General features: G+C 50.2%; 1 protein-coding gene across 1 annotated transcript in view; it reads left to right on the top strand.

The window, feature by feature from the left end:
* Positions 1-5,915: 5,915 nt before the first annotated feature.
* MAP6 (microtubule associated protein 6) overlaps positions 5,916-22,222 on the top strand; it is a 36,910-nt gene continuing 20,603 nt past the window's right edge. The window contains exon 1 of the mRNA XM_056858485.1: positions 5,916-6,707. Coding sequence (XP_056714463.1) covers positions 5,920-6,707 — 788 coding nt within the window. The 5' untranslated portion in view covers positions 5,916-5,919. The remainder of the gene's footprint in view (positions 6,708-22,222) is intronic.

Genomic DNA, 22,222 nt, shown 5'->3' with positions numbered 1-22,222 from the left:
CACCTCTTTGGCCCCATTTGACAGGGAAAGGCTGACGCCAGCAAAGGGCTTAAGGGATCTCTGTTTGACTGATAAGAGGGCGATTTCATTGCGCCACACTGCAAAGTCTGAAGGTTCAGAAATCCGTTCTGTACCTTCCAAGGATACGCTGTGGGCAGCAAGCCCAGAGCTAGATAGGAAGAAGGGGTGGAACCTAAAGGTGTGCTGCAGGTGGGGAGGGGGCGTGGCTCGGTGGTAGAGCATCTGGTCAGCATGCAGAAGGTCCCAGGTTCAATCCCCGGCATCTCCCGTTAAAGGAACCAGGCAGTAGGTGATGGGAAAGGCCTCCGCCTGAGACCCTGGAGCCGCTGCTGGTCTGAGCAGACAATACTGACTTCGATGGACCAAAGGTCTGATTCAGTATAAGGCAGCTTCATGTGTTCGTGTGTTTGGGAGGGGCTGTGGCTCAGTTTGTAGAGCATCTGCTCAGCATGCAGAAGGTCCCAGGTTCAATCCCCAGCATCTCCAGTTAAAGGACCAGGCAGTAGGTGATGGGAAAGGCCTCCGCCTGAGACCCTGGAGAGCCACGGCCAATCTGAGTAGATGATGGACCAAGGGTCTGATTCAGTAGACGGCAGCTTCGTGTGTTCATGTGTGTTGGGAGTGTCTTGGGGAGGGGAGGGACCTCGTTGGGGTATAATGCCATAGAGTCCATTTTCCAAAGCGGCCATTTTCTCCAGGGGAACTGATCTCTATCGCCTGGAGATCAGTTGTACCAGCGGGAGATTTCCAGCCACCACCTTGAGGTTGGCAACCCAGTGTCCCCCAACCCTTCCCCCAAAACCAAAAAACAGAACCCCAAAATGCTTCCGCTTTTCCAAACCGTGGGTCATCTTAGCTCTCTTTTTCTGCACCTTTTCCAGCAATGCTTTTTAAAAATAGGGTCCTCGAGGCATTTCAAGATTTGCCAGGCGAAGGGCGGGATTGACTCCTGCTTTGGAACAGCCAGCAAATGTTTCATTGCTGCTCTCAGCCAGTCTGTGGTTGTTCTGCATTTCTTCAGCCCTGCAGGACAGATCTGTGTGTGTGTTTGTGTGGGGGGGAGAGAGACAGTCAGATGTGTGCGTGCCTGGTGGGGACGCTTCTGCTACTCCTCCGGTCTAGACAGTGTCTGCTTTTTAAGGTGGAGCTGCAGCCTGAACCCTTCGCTCCCTTTCCTTGTTGTGGGGAAAGTCGGGGAGGCCTCCAGCCCCACATCAAGGAACAGAAACCAGCCCTGTGAGCCTTTGATCCTGAAACACACTTGGGGCTTTTATTGATCTCAAGGCCCTGGGGTCCGCCTTTCAGGATCCTAAATGGGCCTGCCACGGTAGATTAAAAGGGTGGTGGTGGAGAGGGGGGGGTTAATGCATCCTTCTCTGCTCCTTTCTTCTTTGCAAGGCACTGTTTTTATCCAGATTGCTGTTGCCCGGGGATCTGTCCAACGATTTTTAGTACTGAAAAGAAAAATGCTTGCGGGGGGGGGGGGGAGGGAATTAGAAGGAAGAAAGCAGTTCTCGGGTGCTGTCCAGTGTTTTTTTTGCAAGGGGGGGGAGAGAGAGAGAGAGAGACTAGGAAGAAGAGCATGTTGCAAGAGAGAATTTGAGCAGTTTCTCCAATGGCAGACAAGAGGGAAGGGAGGAGGCATTCATGACTTACTTTGTGCAGCAGCAGGGTGTAGTGGTTAAGAGTGGTGGTTTGGAGCAGCGGGCTCTGATCTGGAGAACCGTGTTCGATTCCCCACTCCTCCACGTGAGCGGTGGAGGCTAATCTGGTGAACTGGATTTGTTACCCACTCCTCCACATGAAGCCAGCTGGGTGGCCTTGGTCTAGTCACAGCTCTCTTAGAGCTTTCTCAGCCCCACCTACCTCACTGGGTGTCTGTTGTGGGGTGTTTGAGAGCCGGCATGGTGTAGTGGTTAAGAGCGGCGGACTCTAATCTGGAGAACCGGGTTCGATTCCCCACTCCACCAAATTAAGCCTGCTGGGTGTCCTTGGGCTAGTCATGGTTCTCTCCAAACTCTCTCAGCCTCACCTAACTCACAGGGTGTCTGTTGTGGGGAGGGGAAGGGAAGGAGATTGTAAGCCGGTTTGATTCTTCCTTAAGTGGTAGAGAAAGTCGGCATATAAAAACCAACTCTTCTTCTTCTTCTTCATTAACGTTAACAAGAAATGAAAATCAGCCTGTTTTGTGTCTGCGAGTCCATCTGTGTGTCTGAAAAGGGCGGGCTCTTAACAATTAGAAGGCTGGTTCTCCCTGTACCTGCAAGAAATTGGACCTGATTTAAACATCATGCTGGTTAGGAGGGAGGGGAACCCACGGGACTTTGCCCTGACAGCATTTCCTGCTCCTTCACACCATGCGAAGCTGCCTTGTGGAACTCACTGCCACAAGATGTCACCATGGATTTTAATTCAGTGTGCGTATAAAGTGCCATCCAGTCGCAGCCAACTTACGGTGACCTCAAAGGGTTTCGAGGCAAGCAGTTAAGCAGAGGTGGTTTGCCATTGCCTGCCTCTGCGTAGCAACCCTGGACTTCCCTGATGGTCTCCCATCCAAGGGCTAACCAGGGACGACCCTGCTTAGCTTTTGAGATCTGACAAGATTGGGCGATGCCATTCCATTCCACATCCCAAATGTTGACCTTTAGTGGCACAGAATAATGAACAAAGTAGGCCTGAGAGTTTTATTTTTAAGTGTTCAAATCTGGAAGCGTATTGCAGAGATGCTTCCCACAGGGAGCATCAGAGTTTGTAATGCTAAGCAACGGGAGCACCAGTTTAAATCAGCCATTGTGTTGTTGGGAGGTCCCCTAGGAGAATGCTTTTGCGTCAGCCAGGATCACTCTTAAATCAAGCCTGCAAGTTGCTTTTGGAGAGATTCAGACGCCAGATTTGGGGGATCGTGGCTTGTTTCTGCAGGTCCCGCTCTGAATGATCTGAGCAAATCCACTGAGCTGGATAGGGCCTCTCCTGTAAGGGCTGTCATATAGAGGATGGTGCTGAGTTGTTTTCTCTTGCTCCAGAAGGTCGGACCAGAACCAACAGGTTAAAATTAAATCAGAAGAGTTTCCATCTAGACATTAGGAAGAATTTTCTAACAGTTAGAGTGGTTCCTCAGTGGGACAGGCTTCCTCGGGAGGTGGTGGGCTCTCCTTCCCTGGAGGTTTTTAAGCAGAGGGTAGATGGCCATCTGTCAGCAATGCTAATTCTATGACCTTAGGCAGATGATGAGAGGGAGGGCATCTTGGCCATCTTCTGGGCATGGAGTAGGGGTCACTGGGTGTGTGTGGGTGGGAGGTAGTTTGGAATTTCCTGCATTGTGCAGGGGGTTGGACTAGATGACCCTGGTGTTCCCCTCCAACTCTATGATTCTATTGGCCCTACCCACATTTTGCATCGCCTTCCAGGGCTGTAGAAGAGGCCAGAAGGGGGCTTTGTGCTGACTGAAGGCTGTAGCAGCCAGGACTCAAAACCTGGCTGTGTGTCAGCACCCGTGCGAATTCAAAAGGGCCCCAACCCTCAGAGGAAATCAGCCCCTGAGAAAATAAACAAGGGGAACTGAATAAGGGATGGAGAAAAGTGGCAGTCACTCTGCGTGAGGTGCCAACATGGTGAAGTGGCTAGAATGTTGGACTAGGATCTGGGAAACCCGAGTTCGAATCCCCATTCTACTGTGGAACATTCCTTGGTGACCTTGGTCTGGTCATTGTCTCTCCCTTTATCCTGCCTCGCAGGGTTGTTGCTGTGAGAATAAAAGGGAGGAGCAGAGAACAGCATTTTAAGTCCCTTTGGGTCCCCATTGAGGAGAAAAGTGGCATATAAATAATGAATGATAATTTTTACCATCACCGCCAGCTTTCTTCACCTTCTGAATTCTCAGCAGGCTCCAACCACATGGTTGAAACTGTCAAGAGGCCATGGCTCAGTGGCAGAGCATCTGCTTGGCATGCAGAAGGTCCCTGGTTCAATCCCTGGCATCTCCAGTAAAAACGACTAGGATTGGGGTTGTGAAAGGCTTCCCCCTGAGACCCTGGAGAAAGGGCTGGTGGCTCAGCAGTAGAGCCTCTGCTTGACATGCAGAAGGTCCCAGGTTCAACCCCCGGCATCTCCAGCTAAAAAGGATCAGGCAGTAGGTGATGGGAAAGACCTCCGCTCAAGACCTTGGAGAGCGACTGCCAGTCTGAGTTGCCAAGACTGACCTCGATGGACACATGAACACATGAAGCTGCCTTCTACTGAATCAGACCCTTGGTCCATCAAAGTCAGCATTGTCCACTCAGACTGGCAGCAGCTCTCCAGGGTCTCAGGCGGAGGTCTTTCCCGTCACCTACTTGCCTGGTCCCTTTAACTGGAGGTGCCGGGGATTGAACCTGGGACTATTCTGCATGCCAAGCAGAGGCTCTGCCACGGAGCCACGGCCCCTCTCCATGGCTCTCTAGGGTCCCAGGCAAATGTCTTTCACACCACCTACTTGCCTAGTCCCTTTAACTGGAGATGCCGAGGATTGAACCTGGAACCTTCTGCATACCAAGCAGATGCGTCCATGGCTCTCCAGGGTGTCAGGGAGAATTCTTTCACAACACCTCCTTGCCTAGTCCCTTTAGCTGGAGATGCCGGGGATTGAACCTGGGACCTTCTGCATGCCAAGCAGAGGCTCTGCCACTGAGCCACGGCCCCTCTCCGTGGCTCTCCGGCAAAGGTCTTTCCCATCACCTACTTGCCTGGTCCCTTTAGATGAAGATGCCGGGGATTGGAACCTGGGACCTTCTGCATGCCGAGCAGAGGCTCTACCACTGAGCCACAGCCCCTCCCCATGGCTCTCCAGCAGAGAGGCCTTTCCCATCACCTACCTGCCCGGTCCCTTTAATTGGAGATGCCGGGGACTGAACCCGGGACCTTCTGCATGCCGAGCAGAGGCTCTACCACTGAGCCACAGCCCCTCCCCATGGCTCTCCAGGGTCTCAGGCAGAGGTCTTTTGCATCCCCTTCCTGCCCAGCGCCTTCAACCGGAGAGGCCGGGGGATTGAACCTGGGGCGTTACTGAGCCGCAGCCCCTCGCCGAGGGTCTGGCTCAGGAGGGCAGCCTCAGCCTCTCTCTCCCAGCCAGGCTGGAAGGGGTTAATCCCCCCCTCCCCTCCCCTCCCCTCCCCTCCCCCCCCCCGCGCGTCTGCGTGCTGACGGAGGCAGGTGATCCGACCGCACCGCCTCCCCCCCCGCCTCCTCGCGAGGAGCTGCCCTGGGTGGGGCCGCTTTTCTCCGCAGCGGCGGCGGGCGGCGGGCGGCGGCTGCCTCTCCATCCCTGGCTCCGGCCGGGCGCGATCTGCGGGCGGCGCTCCGGAGAGGTGGGCTTCCCACGCCGCCCCCCACTCACCCCCCGGCCGCTCCTCCGGGCGGTGGTGCCGGGAAGCCCCCGGCGGTGCATTGGAGCGCCGCTCTCCAGCCTGGAGCCCCCCGACCCCTGCAGGACCCGGCAGCCCTTCGGGGGATTTGCCGCTGGGGAAAAGAGATCTGTTTTTCTCCTTGCCTTCCCGGTGAACTATTGTCCCTCTCTAAGTGACCTTCCATCCTCGTCTTCACGGGGCATCCCTAAACCCTTAAGCCTCCCAGGATTATCGCCTCTTTCTCAAGACCCTTGCTGGGCTTTTTAAAATTATTATTATTTAATTGATTAATTTTATTTTGCAATCAATTGCTTTTTGCATTCCCTGCTTCCGTCTGCTTCAGGGGACCCGTCGGATCGGGAAGCGGCTAGTCTTTTGGGTTTCGGGCCGGAGGGCACCCGCCATGTGAAGCCGGCCCAGGGAAGAGTCAGCAGCCACTTGGTGGGACCGTCGCCGGTGCCCAAGGAGGGGTCGCTGGGGAGTGGCGGCGGAGGAGGGCGGGGGCCCGGCCGCCGAGATGGCCTGGCCCTGCATCAGCCGGGCCTGCTGCATCGCCCGCTTCTGGAACCAGCTGGACAAGGCGGACATCGCCGTGCCGCTGGTCTTCACCAAATACTCGGAAGCCACCGACTTCCCGGGGCCTCCGGTGGTCTTGCAGCAGCAGCAGCCCCGGGCCTCTGCGCCCATTGAGACCCAGCCGGCCGCCCTCGGCGGGGACCAGGATGCGGCCGGCAGGGCGACCTTCGTGGGCGGGGACCAGGTCCCCGGGCAACACAAGCCGGGCCCCAAAGACCAGGCCTCGGTCGACTCGGTCATGCGGCAGGACTACAAGCCCTGGAAGGCCCAGAAGCCGGAGCCCAGCTGCAAGCCCAAAAGCGAATACCACCCGTCGGACACGCCCTTCAACAACAAGACCCAGTACCAGAAGGATTTCCGGGCCTGGCCCATCCCCAAGAGAGGGGACCACCCCTGGATCCCCAAGGCGATCCCCATCCCCCCGGTCGACCTCGACAGGGGAGCCGGGGAAAGATCCGGCAGCCAGGAGAGGAGGCGGAAGGCCCAGGCGGGCCAGGAGAAAGAGCCAGCCGGAAGGAAGGAACCGGAGGCGGCCAAGGCTGGCAGGCCTGAAGAGGGGCGAGTCAAGAAGACCAAGAAGAGGGTCCATGTCACGGAGGACGGGGCCCAGCCACTCCAGCCGGGGACCCCCGTACCAGCAGAAGGTAGCAAAGGACGGGCCGCGGTGGACGCGCTCAACCGGCAGATCAAGGAGGAGGTGACGGCCCGGGTGAGCACCTCGTCATACAGGTGAGAAGCCCCCAACCGGCTCCCTGGACTTGATGCCACCTGTTCAGAGGGGGACCCTGTCACTAGGCTGCGTGAGGTGTCCCCCTCTAAGGTGGGACATTGTTCAGGGTGGGGCAATGTAAGAGGCATGTCTGAGTCTCCCAGTAGCTCTCAGATAATAGCTTTCTCTAAAGCTTTGTCAGTGGGGACTGACGTACCAAAAGTAGGGGTCCTTGGGGGTTGTGTGTGTGGGGGAGGTACTTGTGAATTTTCTGCATGGTGGAGTGGGTTGGACTAGATGACCCTGGTGGTACCTTCCAACTCTGTGGTTCTATGAAGTTCTGTCCTGGCATCTTTGAGTGTTTGATGCTGGGAAGGGCTTTCCTCCAGTAGAGATCCTGAACAGCCACCACCTGCCAGAGGGGACACTTGAACTAGATGGACCCATGGTCTTACTTGGTGCTGGAGAGCTTCACCATGGTCTTACTTGGTGCTGGAGAGCTTCACAGAGTCATAGAATCCTAGAGCTGGAAGGGACCACCAGGGTCATCCTGCCCAACACCCTGCACAATGCAGGACATTCACCACTACCCCCCCACACCCCCAGTGACCATGCCCAGAAGATGGCAACAAAAATCCTCACAGATCCCTGGCCAATCTGGCCTGGAGGAAAATGGCTTCCTGACCCCATATGATGTATAATTCGCCTGCAGGATTCACTTGCCCCAGGTTACGGCGATGCCTGTTAGTTTAGATGGTTTCCACAGGGGATCATTTGTGGAGGGCAGGCCCATCAATGGCTGTTAACCACAATGTCTAAATGGAAACTCCATGTTCAAAGGGAGCACTTCTCTGAACACCACAACAGCTGAGAGGTTTTGGCCTTGGGGAGGGGCTGTGACTCAGTGGAAGAGCATCTGCTTGGCATGCAGGAGGTCCCAGGTTCAATCCCCGGCATTTCCAGTTAAAAAGGACCAAGCAGTAAGTGATGTGAAAGACCTCTGCCTGAGACCCCGGCGAGCCATGAGGAGGGGCCATGGTTCAGTGGTAGAACATCTACTTGGCATGCAGAAGGTCTCAGGTTCAATCCCCAGCATCTCCAGTAAAAAGGACCAGGCAGTAGATGATGTGAAACACATCCTCCTGAGACCTTTCAGTCTGAGCAGACAATACTGATCATGATGGACCAATGGTTGCTTTAATATAAGGCAGCTTCGTGTGGTCCTGCGTTGGCCTCTGTGCCCTCTTATGCCCAGAGGAATTGGCATGTCCCCCATTGGAACCTGGATGGTGGATTCCTTGGTCTGATCCAGCAGGGCTCTTACATTTTTTTCGAAAAAAGGAAGAATGCATGCTCCCCCTCTTCATAGCTATACTTTCCATCATATGCAAATTTGGGGAGGGGCCATGGCTCTGGTAGAGCATCTGCTTGGCATGCAGAAGGTCCCAGGTTCAATCCCTGTCCTCTCCAGTTAAAGGGACTAGGCCAGTAGGTGATGTGGAAGACCTCTGCCTGAGACCCTTGAGAGCCGCTGCTGGTCTGAATAGACAATACTGGCTTTGATGGATGGAGGGTCTGATTCAGCATAAGGCAGCTTCATTTGTTCAGGTGTTGTGTAGAGAGAATCACCCAGTGAAATCATAGACAGGATCAGTTAGCGCTCATACTATTAAGTGTCTGGATTTCTTTAACTGGATGACAGATGTACAGGGGGCTTTTCATTTAGAAGTCCTCATATCACAGAAGAAATAGTTCTGCCCATCAGAGAGGACCACTCTAGACTTAGTACCTGGTTGGTCTGGAAATCCTACTTTGGCCATTGTGGTGTAGTGGTTAGAGCATCGGACTAGGACAGTAAGCGACCTTAGACCAGTCACTGTCTCCTAGGGTTGCCAGGTATGGATTGGGAAATTCCTGGATATGTAGGGGTGGAGCTTGGGGAGGGCACAGGTTTAGGAAGGGACCTCAATGGGGTATAAAACCATACAGTCCACCCTCCAAAGCAGCCCTTTTCTCCAGAGGAACTAATCTCTGTGGTCTGGAGAGTCCTATGAGGAAAGGTTGAAAGAGCTGGGTATGTTTAGCCTGGATAGGAGAATACTGAGAGGTGATATGATAACCATCTTCAAGTCCTTGAAGGGCTGTCATAGAGAGGAGGGTGCTGAGTTGTTTTCTGTTGCCCCAGAAGATCGGACCAGAACCAACAGGTTGAAATTAAATCAAAAGAGTTTCCATTTAGACATTAGGAAGAATTTTCTAACAGTTAGAGCGGTTCCTCAGTGGAACAGGCTTCCTCAGGAGGTGGTGAGCGCTCCTTCCCTGGAGGTTTTGAAGCAGAGGCTAGATGGCCGTCAGCAATGCTGATTCTATGACCTTAGGCAGATCAAGGCAGGGAGGGCACCTTGGCCATCTTCTGGGCATGGAGTGGGGGTCACTGGGGGTGTGTGGGGGAGGTAGTTGTGAGTTTCCTGCCTTGTGCAGGGGGTTGGACTAGATGACCCTGGTGGTCTCTTCCAGCTCTATGATTTTATGATTCTATGGAGATCAGTTGTAGTTCTGGGGGATCTCCAGGCTCCACCTGGAGGTTGGCAACTCTAATAGCTCCTAACCTACCCCCCCCCCCGAGGGTTGTTGAGCAAAAAGAATGGGGGGGGACGAAACCCATGAACTCTGAACTCTTTGTAGATGGGGTAAGACAGAAGTGTGTAGTATCAACAAAGCCTATCTCCACTTAAAAAAAAACACCTTTAATTTTGTCGCAGTATCTTCATTGACTATTCTGCAACCTGACCCAGCAATTTTGCAATTCCCATAGCACCCTTTGCTTGCTGTTCCACATGCTTACTGTGCTCCTCATTCTTTTCTCCTTGCTCAGCACTTGTCGTGCATCCTCCCTGGTTTTTTTCAACCAGCCACAGAACCTTCTGAGCATTCTTCCTGACTACACCGTTCCACCACCTTGCTCACTCCCTCAGCCAATCACACCTGCTCTGATTTCACTTTAGCTTCTCCCCTTCTTCAAGCAGCTAACATTATTTCCCCTGTTGTCCAGTCATCCTGACAGACAAATGTTCCAAGTCACGTGTACCCAATAGGGCTTCCTGAAAACTTGCATTTTGCAAGGGTTCAGGAAGCATTTTGCAGAGTTCAGGAAGCCTTATTGAGCATGTGCAGTTTGCCTTATCTTTAAAGACACCTGGAGGATGAGAAGGAAAGGTATGCTAACTGCCCCTAGGTGAGGATAGGGAAGATAGGGGGCAGCAAGGGGTGGGCAGTGAAGATGGTCATACTACTAGAGGGTAATAACCAGAATGCAGTGCAACCAGGGGGTAGCAAGCTCAGGTAGCATCCCAGAGCTTTGTTAAACCACCACTGTTCCTGTATGTGGAAGACCCTTTCTACTTCAATGCAAGGGGTTTAGCTAAGCAACTGTTATGTTCTGGCATTCTACAGTCATTAGTTGGGATGCCATGATGATGAAAATGGTGTCAAGTCACATCTGACTTATGGTGACCCTGTAGGGTTTTCAACAGAGGTAGTTTGCCATGGACTACCTCTGTGTAGCAACCGTGGGATTCATAGGCGGTCTCCCATCCAAGTGCTAACCGTGGTTGATCCTGCTTAGCTTCTGAGATCTGACCAGATCAGGCCAGCCCGGCCCATCCAGGTCAGGGCAACGATGCAATACGCCTCCCAGATTCCTGGGGCTCCATCTCTAACTTAGATGGGGATCCCCATCCCACCAAGAAACGTATGTCAAAACCATGGATGAATCTAGCATTTTATCAGTGCTTAAAAATCCTAACCGGGAGTACATTTCTGCCTATAAACATCTGTTGAACATCAAAAGGAAAACAGGAAGTCTTTGATTAAATAAAACAGAAGCAAGTGTTGAGTCATCCTCTGTGTCAGCCAACTGCTAGAGGTTAGATTCATTCAACTATTTGGTTAGATTTGTCTGACTATTAAACTGGGGAAGGGCCGTAGCTCCTTGTAACGGTAAACAGTAAATACAGAAGGCTTCATTTCCAGTCCTCGGCAGCAGAAGGATGGGAAAGACCCTTCTCCATAAAGACCCTGGCGATTCGATGCCAGTTAGAGTAGACATTACTGACTTTGGTGGACCAAGGGTCTGACTCAACGTAGAATCATAGAGTTGGAAGGGAAAAACCTGGAGATTTGGGGAGTGGAGCCTGAGGAGGGCGGAGTTTAGGGAGGGGAGGGACTTCAGTGGAGTATAATGCTATAGAGTCCAATTGCCAAAAGTGGCCATTTTCTCCAGGGGAACTGAACTCTGTCGCCTGGAGATCAGTTGTAATAGCGGGAGATCTCCAGCCACCACCTGGAGGTTGAAACAAGCAATAACAACAATATAAATAACCCTATGCTGAAAACAGCCCTGACCTGGACGGCCCAGGCTAGCCTGATCTCGTAAGATCTCAGAAGCTAAGCAGAGTCAGCCCTGGTTAGTATTTGGATGGGAGACCATCAAAGAATACCAGGGTTGCTGTGCAGAGGAAGGCACTGGCAAACCACCTCTGTTAGTCTCTTGCCATGAAAGCCCCAAAAGGGGTTGCCATAAGTCGGCGGCGACTTGAAGGCACTTTACACACACACATGCTGAAAACAACAATGCTATAAAAATATATCAGCACGCAGGCTCAAGATAAATCCTCAGGATGGTAGAGAGGATTTATCTTGAGCCTGCATACTGATATATTTTTATAGCACCACCCGGAGGTTGACAACCCTAGAGATTGTGAACCAAGTGGGCAGAAAGATAGGGTTGCCAGCTCTGGGTTGGGAAATACCTGGGGATTTTGGGGGTGGGGCCTGAGGGCGGGGTTTGGAGAAGGGAGGGACTTCAATGCCATAGAGTCCAATGGCCAAAGGGCCCATTTTTTTCCAGGGGAATTGATTTCTGTCACCTGGAGATCAGTTGTGGGAGATCTCCAGCCACCACCTGGAGGTTGGCAACCCTACATGTTGTGAACCAAGAGGACAGAAAGACCAAATAGGCAGCAGTTGTGGATTGTGCTGAATTTCACATTTTGCCAAGGGAGTGGACATCCAAGGGAACTGTATATCATGAACTGGGGGGAGCCTGGAAGTTAAGAGACATTCCTTCCTTCCTTCCTTCCTTCCTTCCTTCCTTCCTTCCTTCCTTCCTTCCTTCCTTCCTTCCTTCCTTCCTTCCTTCCTTCCTTCCTTCCTTCCTTCCTGTCATTTGGACTCAAGGCGGATGGCTCAGAGTGAGTCAATACAATCGACAGGGTGGGGGATTCAATAAACAATACAATAGGATCGGGGTTGTAGAACCAACCAGAAATCTAAACACAGAACTGAAGCAGAACTTCAATCTTAACACAGTACTTTAAATCAGGTACTACCTGGCCTTGCCCCACCCACACCCTAAAAACACTTGGCGGGCACCAGAAAAGGTGTTGTTGTGCAGTGCTTGGTTCTCGTGGCTCTTTCTTACATGCCCAGGGTAATGCCGATCGCCACTTTGGGGTCAGGAAGGAATTTTCCTCCAGGCCAGATTGGCCCAGGGATCCTGGAGTTTTTTTGCGTTCCTCTGGGCATAGAGCAGGGGTCACTGTGTGTGTGTGTGGGGGGGGTTGTGAATTTCTTGAGTTGTGAAGGGGGTTGGACTAGATGACCCTTGAGGCCCCTTCCAGCTCTATGTTTTGGTGTTTCTATGGTAGGCAACCTCAGAAGTTACAAAGATCTCTTTCTCAGAAGTGATGCTCACCAAAACATGTTTTTCCAGGAGGAGGGGGTGATATGTTTCTATACTGAGGAACCGGTGTTAGAGCTTATTTGGAAACTCGCATCCCAATCCTAAATGCACACTTATTTGTGTGATCCCTTCGGAGGCACTAGGGGTTTGAGCCCTGATGCAATATGTCTGCAAGGGTGGTAAAAGGCCATGCAACTCACATGCCGTAAAGAAATCAGCAGATAAATGTGGAAGGAATCCCAGTTGGCTTCAGTGGAGCTTATTTCCAAGTCAAGCTACACACATCCACATATCTCCTAGAGAATAAGCCTTGTTCAGTTCACTATGACTTAAAGGTAAAGGTAGTCCCCTGTGCAAGCACCGGGTCATTCCTGACCCATGGGGTGACATCACATCCCGACATTTACTAGGCAGACTATGTTTACGAGGTGGTTTGCCATTGCCTTCTCCAGTCATCTACACTTTACCCCCCAGCAAGCTGGGTACTCATTTTACCAACCTCGGAAGGATGGAAGGCTGAGTCAATCTTGAGTCGGCTACCTGAAACCGACTTCCATCAGGATCAAACTCAGGTTGTGAGCAGAGCTTTTGACTGCAGTACTGCAGCTTACTACTCTGCGCCACTGTGACTTACTTCTAAGTAAATGTGCTTAGGATTAGGCTACCTAAATGCTTTGGTTTGCAACTCTAACCACAAAGTCAAATTAAAGAGTCAATATCCACAGGAAAAGCCACTGTGGAGTACTGGTTGAAGTGTCAGACTGGGACCCTTATAGGAAAGAGAACCTCTCTGACTTTTAGAAGAAGAAGGTTGGTTTTTATACCCCAGTTTTCTCTACCTTTTAAGAAGTCTCAAACCAGCTTACAAACACCTTCCTCTCCTCTCCCCACAACAGACACCTTGTGAGGTAGGTGGAGCTGAGAGAGTCTGGAGAGAACTGTGACTGGCCCAAGGTCACCCAGCAGGCTTCCTGTGGAGGAATGGGGAAACCAACGTGGTTCACTAGATTAGAGTCTGCCGCTCATGTGGAGGAGTGGAGAATTAAACCTGGTTCTCCAGATTACAGAACCCCGTGGTGCAGAGTGGTAAGCTGCAGTACTGCAGTCCAAGCTCTGTCCACAACCTGAGTTCGATCGCGACGGAAGTTGGTTTCAGGTAGCTGCCTCAAGGTTGACTTAGCCTTCAATCCTTCTGAGGCTGGTAAAATGAATACCCAGCTTGCGGGGGTAAGGGGAAGATGACTGGGGAAGGCACTGGCAAACCACCCCGTAAACAAAGTCTGCCTTGTAAACGTTGGGATGTGACGTCACCCCATAGGTCAGGAATGACCCGGTGCTTGCACCTTTACCTTTACTCCAGATTAGAGTCCTCTGCTCTTTAATTCAGGAAGTGTGCTCCAGCTATAATAGTTTGGCTTTCAACTTCCCTGTGGATGAGCAGAGGGGTCTTGTCTCATTAGCAGAGCATCTGCTCGGCATGCAGAAGGTCCCAGGTTCAATGCCCGGCATCTCCAGTTAAAGAGACTAGGCCAATGGGTGATGGTGAAGGACCTCAGCCTGAGACCTTGGAGAGCTGCTGCCGGTTTGAGTAGACAATATTGACTTTGATGGACCAAGGGCAGTATAAGGCATATATAAGGTATATATTCAGTATAAGGCAGTATCATGTGTTCATGTGTGTTCAATGGTCTGAGCCCATTTAAGGCAGCTTTGTATGTTCATATGACTGCTTTTGCCAAATCACAGACGTGTCAAAATTTTGCAATGATTACAGAAGTGTTTATAAACTTTTGGCCTTCTGTAGCAGGACCGTGTCGCTCTGACATCCGGAGTCCAAGTCTTTACCTCTTGAATGCCCAAGTGAAGTTCGCTTTCCCTCCTTAAGACCTTTCTCTGGCTAATCTCCAGATAAACTCCTTCACTCTTCTCTCAGCCTTTCAGGAATCCGAGACCTCTTTGGATAACCTGGAATCAGAGCAATGCCAGACAGTAATTAACGCAGGCTAATAAAAGTGCTTTCTGAAATAGAGCTATTATGTACCATGATTTAATACTTACCGCTCCAACTAAATCTTTGTCAAAGGTATCCTCCTCCTCTCCACCTCTGCCAGTCTCAAAATCCAAGAAGGACATTTCTGTTTTATCTGATCCAACTAAGGTTACCAACTGCCAGGCGGGGCCTGGAGATCTTGCAGAGCTTGAGAAGGTGCAGAAAAGAGCAACCAAAATGATCAGGGGACCAGAGCAACTGACCTATCAAGAGCGGTTCAAACGCTTAGGGCTGTTTAGCTTGGAAAGAAGACCGTGAGGGGGAGACATGATAGAGGTCTATAAAATTATGCATGGTATGGGGAGAGTGGACAGGGAGAAGAAGCTTTTCTCCCTCTCATAATACCAGAACGTGGGGTCATCTGCTGAAGCTGGAGGGTGAGAGATTCAGAACAGATAAAAGGAACTATTTCTTCGCACAATGCATTGTTAAACTGTGGAACTCCCTGCCCCTGGATGTGGTGATGTGATATGGAAACTGTACTTGCATGGAAAGTCCTTGTGTTGCCCAGTTCGTGCAAGATGATGACCACATGTACTTTGCGCTGTTCACCAAAACAGATTGGACCGGAGCATCCAACAGTTTGAGCGGTTCCTCAGTGGAACAGGCTTCCTCAGGAGGTGGTGAGCTCTCCTTCCCTGGAGGTTTTGAAGCAGAGGCTAAATGGCCATCTGTCAGCAATGCTGATTCTATGACTTTAGGCAGATCATGAGAGGGAGGGCACCTTGGCCATCTTCTGAGCATGGAGTAGGGATCACTGGGGGTGTGGGGGGTAGTTTGGAATTTCCTGCATTGTGCAGGGGGTTAGACTAGATGGCCCTGTTGGTCCCTTCCAACTCTGTGATTCTGTTATACTATGAACTGTAGTTCGACGCAGGAGCTCGAGAGCAGAGTTTAGCCGGTGCTGTCTTGTGCATATCATGTGGAGGCCAATCCTCCAGAGTGCCTCTCTGGCCCCTGTCCGAGCACAATGCACAGCTCAGCAATGTCGCTGGAGAATCACAGACTTTGAACGTTCCCCCCCTCCCAGACTGGCTGAAGGCCAAAAGGTACATTAAGTGCAGGTTTCAAAGGCTCCCGGTCTGCATTTTCTTTGTTCATTAACCATAAGAATGTAATTAATGGAAAGGTGCTTTTCTAGCACACAACCTTTAATTTTTTTTTTTACTCTTTTGAACCGATCCCTGTCTCCTGGAGATCAGTTGTAATGTTCATGGAGGAGAGGGCTATCCATGGCTACTAGTCAAAATGAATACTAGTCATGATGCACACCTATTCTCTCCAGAGGAGCATGCCTATTATATCAGGTGCTGTGGGACACACAGGCAGGACAATGCTGCTGCACTCATCTTGTTTGTGGGCTTCCTAGAGGCACCTGGTTGGCCGCTGTGTGAACAGACTGCTGGACTTGATGGGCCTGGGTCCGATCCAGCAGGGCTTTTCTTATGTGGTGATGGCGTCCAACTTGGAAGGCTTTAAGACCCTAGTGGGGCCTGGTGCTCAAAACAGACGTTCTTGGTGTTTTAATATAATTCTGTACCTAAAGAATCACATGCCAGGAATCTTGCTGATTCCTTTATTTCATCTCTTTCTGCCAGCCCCAAAGGAATTAAGTGATCTATTAAATTTCTTAAAGGCTGGGTTGGCAGAAGCTCATGCTCCACACAGATCTTTCCAAGAGTCCCCCCACCCCCATCTTAACACCGTCTTGCGAACCCTCCCTTTGACAAGGCTCTGGCATTGATTTCTTTTCTCCGCCGTGACCTTGAGCTTCTTGGCTTCTTTTCCCACTCCCCAGGGGCAGAGGGTCGCAGTGAGCAATTCGAATTTTAATAGCAAGTGCCTGGTGATGGATTGCCGTGAGATCTGTCGTGATTCAAATTATCCTGATGGCTTTTCTTGAGCCATAATTCTCTTAGCCTTCCTTTCTTCTCTCGCTTTCCGGGCTCCTCCCTCTATCCCTAAACGTGGAAGCTGACTCAGCAGGATACCTGTGAGCATCAGCATCCCGCTGGAAGATCAGAGCAGCCATTGGCCTTCGGTCAAGCAGGCCTAAGACATAGGGTTGCCAACCTCCAGGTACTAGGTGGAGATGTTCCGCTATTACAACTGATCTCCAGGAGACAGGTCAGTTCACCTGGAGAAAATGGCCGTTTTGGAAGGTGGACTAAATGTAGGGTTGCCAACCTCCAGGTAGTAGCTGGAGATCTCCTGCTATTACAACTGACCTCCAGCCGATAGAGATCAGTTCCCCTGGAGAAAATGGCCGCTTTGGCCATTGGACTCTATGGCATTGAAGTACACCACACTGGCTCAACTGATCTCCAGACTACAGAGATCACTTCCCCTGGAGAAAATGGCTGCTTTGGAGGGTGGACACTATGGCACTGTGCCATTCTGAAGTCCCTCCCCTCTCCAAAACCTGCCCTCCCCAGGCCACACCCTCAAAATCTCCAGGTACTTCCCAACCCTGAGCTGGCAACCCTACGGATGGAGTTGGGGGAGAGTTGCTAGGCACAACTTGGCAACCATCAAGAAACTGGGGGGGGGGCTTAGCGGGGTAGGTAATGGCGATGGCATGACATCACTTCCGGGGAAGAGCTGGAAGTGACGTCACTGCTTTCTAGGCATCGCTGGAAACTCTTTCGCTTTACCATAAATTTTTGTGATGATTCCTAGAGAGGTGTATGTCAGCTCTAGATTTTCCCCAGAAGAGATGTCACGCTATCAGCCCACCAGCCAATTTTTTCCCCTCCTGTCACCACTCAGACTGGCAACAGGACACAGTAACTGGGGGATGTTCTGCCCCCACATTGGGGCTGGCAAACCTGAGGCAGGGCCAGTGTTACATGACGCCGTGCAAAGGGTTGCCAGCTCTGGGTTGGGAAATACCTGGAGATTTGGGGGGGGGGATGGAGCCTGGAGAGGGTGGGGTTTGGGGAGGAGAGGGACCTCAGCAGGGTACAATGCCATAGACCCCGCCCTCCAAATCAGCCATTTTCTCCAGGAACTAATCTTGGTCATCTGGAGACCACTTAAAGGCTAAGTCTTGGGTTCAAATCCCCAGTGAGGTCTCAAGCAGACAAGACAAAGATCTCATTCTAATTATAAATGCAAGTTGCAAGTTTTTACAGCCGCAGTTTTCCTCAGGGCCATGCGGGGAAGGGAGAGGGGGTTTAACCCTTCAAGCTCCACAAAGTGTAGCTACTTGGAAACGCTCTGCCTGTTTATGCTAAGCATTTTTAAGAGGGGGGGATGCATGTTTTTAAAGGATACCTTTTAAAGGATACCCTAATCCATTAAAATGCTAATAGTGCAGGATATAAGTTTTCCAATCGTGAAAATGAGTGGAAGATGGAGGCTTAAACCCCTCTTGCCAACTAAAATCAAGGTTGTAACAGTTGGCAGTTGGCCTTCCAGAACCATTCTGTTTCAGAATACAGTTGTTAAATAATGGAAAAAATCCTGAGAATTTGTAACACCTCTGTTCTCACACCTCAGCATCACTGCCTGAGCTGTCCCCTCCTCCAGTTCACATCGCTGAAGGATCTTGTCCGCCTGCTGAACAGTGTTTTCATTTATTCATTTGGAGTCTGTCCTAGGCAGGCTTCTATAGCAAAGGATGTTAATAAACTGATAATACAGGTTGAGTGTCCCTTATCCGAAAATCCAATATCCGAAATGCTCCACAGTCCGAAACTTTTCAAGCCGACAGATTCCCCCACGGAAGCCTTTGCTTTCTCATAGTTCAATGTACACAAACTTTTTTTCATGCACAAATTATTTCAAATATTGTATAAAATTACCTTCGGGCTATGTGTATAAGGTGTATATAAAACATAAACGAATTGAGTGCTTAGACTTGGGTCCCATCCACAAGATATGCAAATATTCCAAAATCCGGAAAAAATCCAAAAACTGAAACGCTTTTGGTCCCAAGCAATTTGGATAAGTGATATTCAACCTGTAACAATTCTGGGTTTAAAAAAAATACAAAGTATGTCAGCTACAGCATCCAACCTCACAGGGGATCAGGTTGTATTTATGATTGATTCATTGGAACTCAGACACATTTTGCAACATTTGCTATCTGGACAAATATTTTGTAGGGTTGCCAGGCCGAGCCTGACATCCAACAGGAGAGTTAGGATACAGTGGGGGTGCCACTGCAGGTGTGATGACATCACTTCCTGAAAACTCATACATGAAGGTGGGTAGCTCTAGAAATCACTGAAAGCTCAATGGTAAAACCATAGACTTTCTGGGGATCCCGAGAGTTACACATTGTCATTTCCAGGTTTTGCCCAGAAGTGATAGGTTCCCTTCCCCACCACCGTTTGGAGTGGTGGCAGTAGGGTGTCCAGCCTCCAGATGGTAGCTGGAGATTTCCCGCTATTACAACTGATCTTCAGGTAACAGGGATCAGTTCACCTGGATCTCCAGCCACCAACTGGAGGTTGGCAACCTTAGTACGCAAGTACATGCCGGTTGTGCATGCATTCCTGCAACATATAAACAGGGCTCATGTCTTTAGGGGTCAATAAATCCACTCCCCATGCTAGCCATAGACAGGGTTGCCAGCTCCAGCTTGGGAAATTCCTGGATAGTTGGGTTTGGAGCCTGGGGAGGGCAGGGTTTGGGGAGGGGAGAGTCCTCACTGGGATATAATGCCATAGAGTCCACCGTCCAGAACAGCCATTGAATTACATTTTGGAACCACATGCCTATTATTTTGGGTGCGGTGGAACACAGGCAGGATGGTGCTGCTGTAGTCGTCTTGTTTGTGGCTTCCTAGAGGCACCTGGTTGGCCACTGTGTGAACAGACTGCTGGACTTGATGGGCCTGGGTCCGATCCAGCAGGGCCTTTCTTATGTTCTTAACCTTCAGAGGTCGAAAGAAATGTCTAAACTGTGGACAAACACATGTGGTTACTTTGGCAATTTGCCATAGTCTCTACCAAAAAATCTTTGAACTATTTTGCGGTAATTTAAGCAACATTAATCAATGAGCTGAAGAAGGTCTCTACGAAACGCAGCCAAGATCTAGAGTGCACGTACTCTCTCCCTTGAATAATTTCTAGAATTATTCAGTGATTTCTAGAGTGACCAATTTACTAGGTTGATACTTTTCGTGACCAATTTACTAGGTTGATACCTGCACACATAGTATATGAGAGACTTATACTAACCAGTATTACAACAAGAACCTATTATAACAGAAGTTTGAATAATTGGGAATAGAATTTACAATATATACACATGCCTGGTTGGGTTTGAACTGTTTGTATTTGTGTTTGTATTCATTAATGTATTTCTGTAAATGTGTGCAAGCTTAACAAAGGGTTTTAATTAACCACTGTATTGTATACAACAGGACTTGTGCTTCCTGTAGTGGTTATGGTGAATGTACACCTGATTGAATGAAACAATGATAAATGGAATATGAATTGTATATAATAGATTAGAATAGATTAGGATTAGCATTGAGTTTAAAATACATTGTTTATGAATATACTGTGATATATTGAATTGTTTTTGAGCCTGAGTGCTGTCTTGGGATTATCAGTTTATACTATTTTAGCAGAGGTTATATATTTGTATAGAACCTACCTGGAGGTTGGCAACCTTAGTTTAACTCTTCTCAAAGTGACATACATGATGAGTTTCACCCACCCAAGCCAGGGTTGCCAGTCAGCCAGTTTTCTGCTGGCATGACTGGTTTTTCTGCTGTGTGAGAGAGTTTTCCAGCTGAGGGTTTCCCCTTAGACTAGAAGAAATTAGGGCTGCCATCTCCGGCTTGAGAGGTTCCTGCAGTTTTGGTGGGCGAAGACTGGGGAAGTCAGAGTTCAGGAAAGCGAGGGAGCTTGGCAAGGTATAATGCCATGGAGTCCACCCTCTAAAAGAGCCATTTTCTTCAAGGGAACTGATCTCGGAAGCCTGGAGATCGGCTGCAATTCCAGGAGATCTCCTGGTAGGGTTGCGGAGACCCTCTTCGCCAGTGGCGGGAGGTTTTCAGGATGGAGCCTGAGGCGACGGGGTTTGGGGAGGGAGATCTCCAGCCACCACCTGGAAGTTGGCAACCCTATAGGGAGGGCTGACCTATGACCCACTTTCAGAGCCTTCGCAACCCACATTTGGGTCCAGACCCATAGGTTGGGAAACAGAGCATGCAGGCCAATCATGCTGGATGGCAAACTTGTCTTAGTAGGGTTGCCAGGTCCCTCTTCGCCACTGGTGGGAGGTTTTTTGGGTGGAGCCTGAGGAGGGCGGGGTTTGGGAAGGGAAGGAACTTCAATGCCATAGAGTCCAACTTCCAAAGGGGCCATTTTCTCCAGGGGAACTGATCTCTATCGGCTGGAGACCAGTTGTCATAGCAGGAGATCACCAGCTAGTACCTGGAAGGTTGGCAACCCTATCTCCAGGCTCTATCTGGAGGTTGGTTAACCTGTGCTGAAATAGTGAAAGCTAGAGAAGAAGGCAGCACACAGCTCAATATTAAATAAAGAAAAACAGTAAAGCCTAAGCTTGTTATTCATATGTATGTGAAGCCCTCAGTGGCTGTATGTATTATGCTTTAAGCCCTGCGAGGCAATTCAATGTGTAAAGTTTTCTACGTGTGAAGCAACACGCTTGCTCTTAAGAGTATTTTGTTTTTTGGTTTGCTTGAATGATGAAATATTACTTTTGAATAACAAGCGTAGGCTTTACTGTTTTTCTTTATTTAATATTGAGCCCCGTGCTGCCTTCTTCTCTACCTATCTGGAGGTTGGCATCCCGAGCCCTATTCATTTTTTAAAAGAAAGTATCGTTTCACGTCTGGCCGTCCTGAATGTCTCTGTTTTTTAGCTTTGATGACCGCCTCTGGACAAACCACATCTTTGGCCACGGAGGTCGGATTATCACGCAGCCTCATAGGTCGGCCATCTGTCACGGAGTCCGTTTTGCAGACTCCTCTGAGAATCCCGGGGGGGGGGGGGCGGGCTAGCTTTGGCACAGCTGCTGGCCTGGGACTCAATTAGCCATGGAGGAACCAGCTCCGGCAATCCTTTCCCATAAAACAATCATCCACCAGTAGAAAATGGGCTTTAAACAATGAAGGAAGTCCTTCGAGTGCATCGCCGAGGGATTGAATGCCTGGCTTGATCCAAACCGGGGTTGGTGGGTACACAGTTGCGACAAATCCAATATTTGTGATCAGCATCAGTGAAGGAAATGGGCATATATTTAGATGTTTGGATTAGCATTTCATCGGCAAGATTCTGGTTTCCAGATTGGAACGTGGACACTTTGGTATAGCGGTGCTAACGGGTGACACTTGGGTCTAGCGTTGCTAACAGAGCCAGCGTGGTGTAGTGGTTGAGAGCGGTGGGCTCTAAGCTGGAGAACCGGGTTTGATTCCCCACTCCTCCGCATGAGTGGTTTAAATTGCAGGCAGAAGGGTACCGGCTGGATATTAGGAAAAACCTTTTTACAGTACGAGTTGTTTGACAGTGGAATTGGCTTCCTGGGGAGGTGGTGAGCTCCCCCTCACTGGCAGCCTTTAAGCAGAGGCTGGACAAGCCCTTGTCAGGGATGCTCTAGGCTGATCCTGCATTGAGCAGGGGGATGGACTAGATGGCCTCTATGCCCCCTTCCAACTCTATGATTCTATGATTCTGTTACTCTAATCTGGAGAACTGGGTTTGATTCCCCTTCACATGAGCGGCGGACTCTAATCAGGTGAACCGGGGTTGTTTCTCCAC

The sequence above is a fragment of the Euleptes europaea genome, chromosome 12 (genome assembly GCF_029931775.1).
Source record: "Euleptes europaea isolate rEulEur1 chromosome 12, rEulEur1.hap1, whole genome shotgun sequence".
NCBI lineage: Eukaryota > Metazoa > Chordata > Lepidosauria > Squamata > Sphaerodactylidae > Euleptes > Euleptes europaea.
The sequence above is the reverse complement of the archived record's forward strand: the minus strand, read 5'-3'. Positions and strand labels throughout refer to the sequence as shown.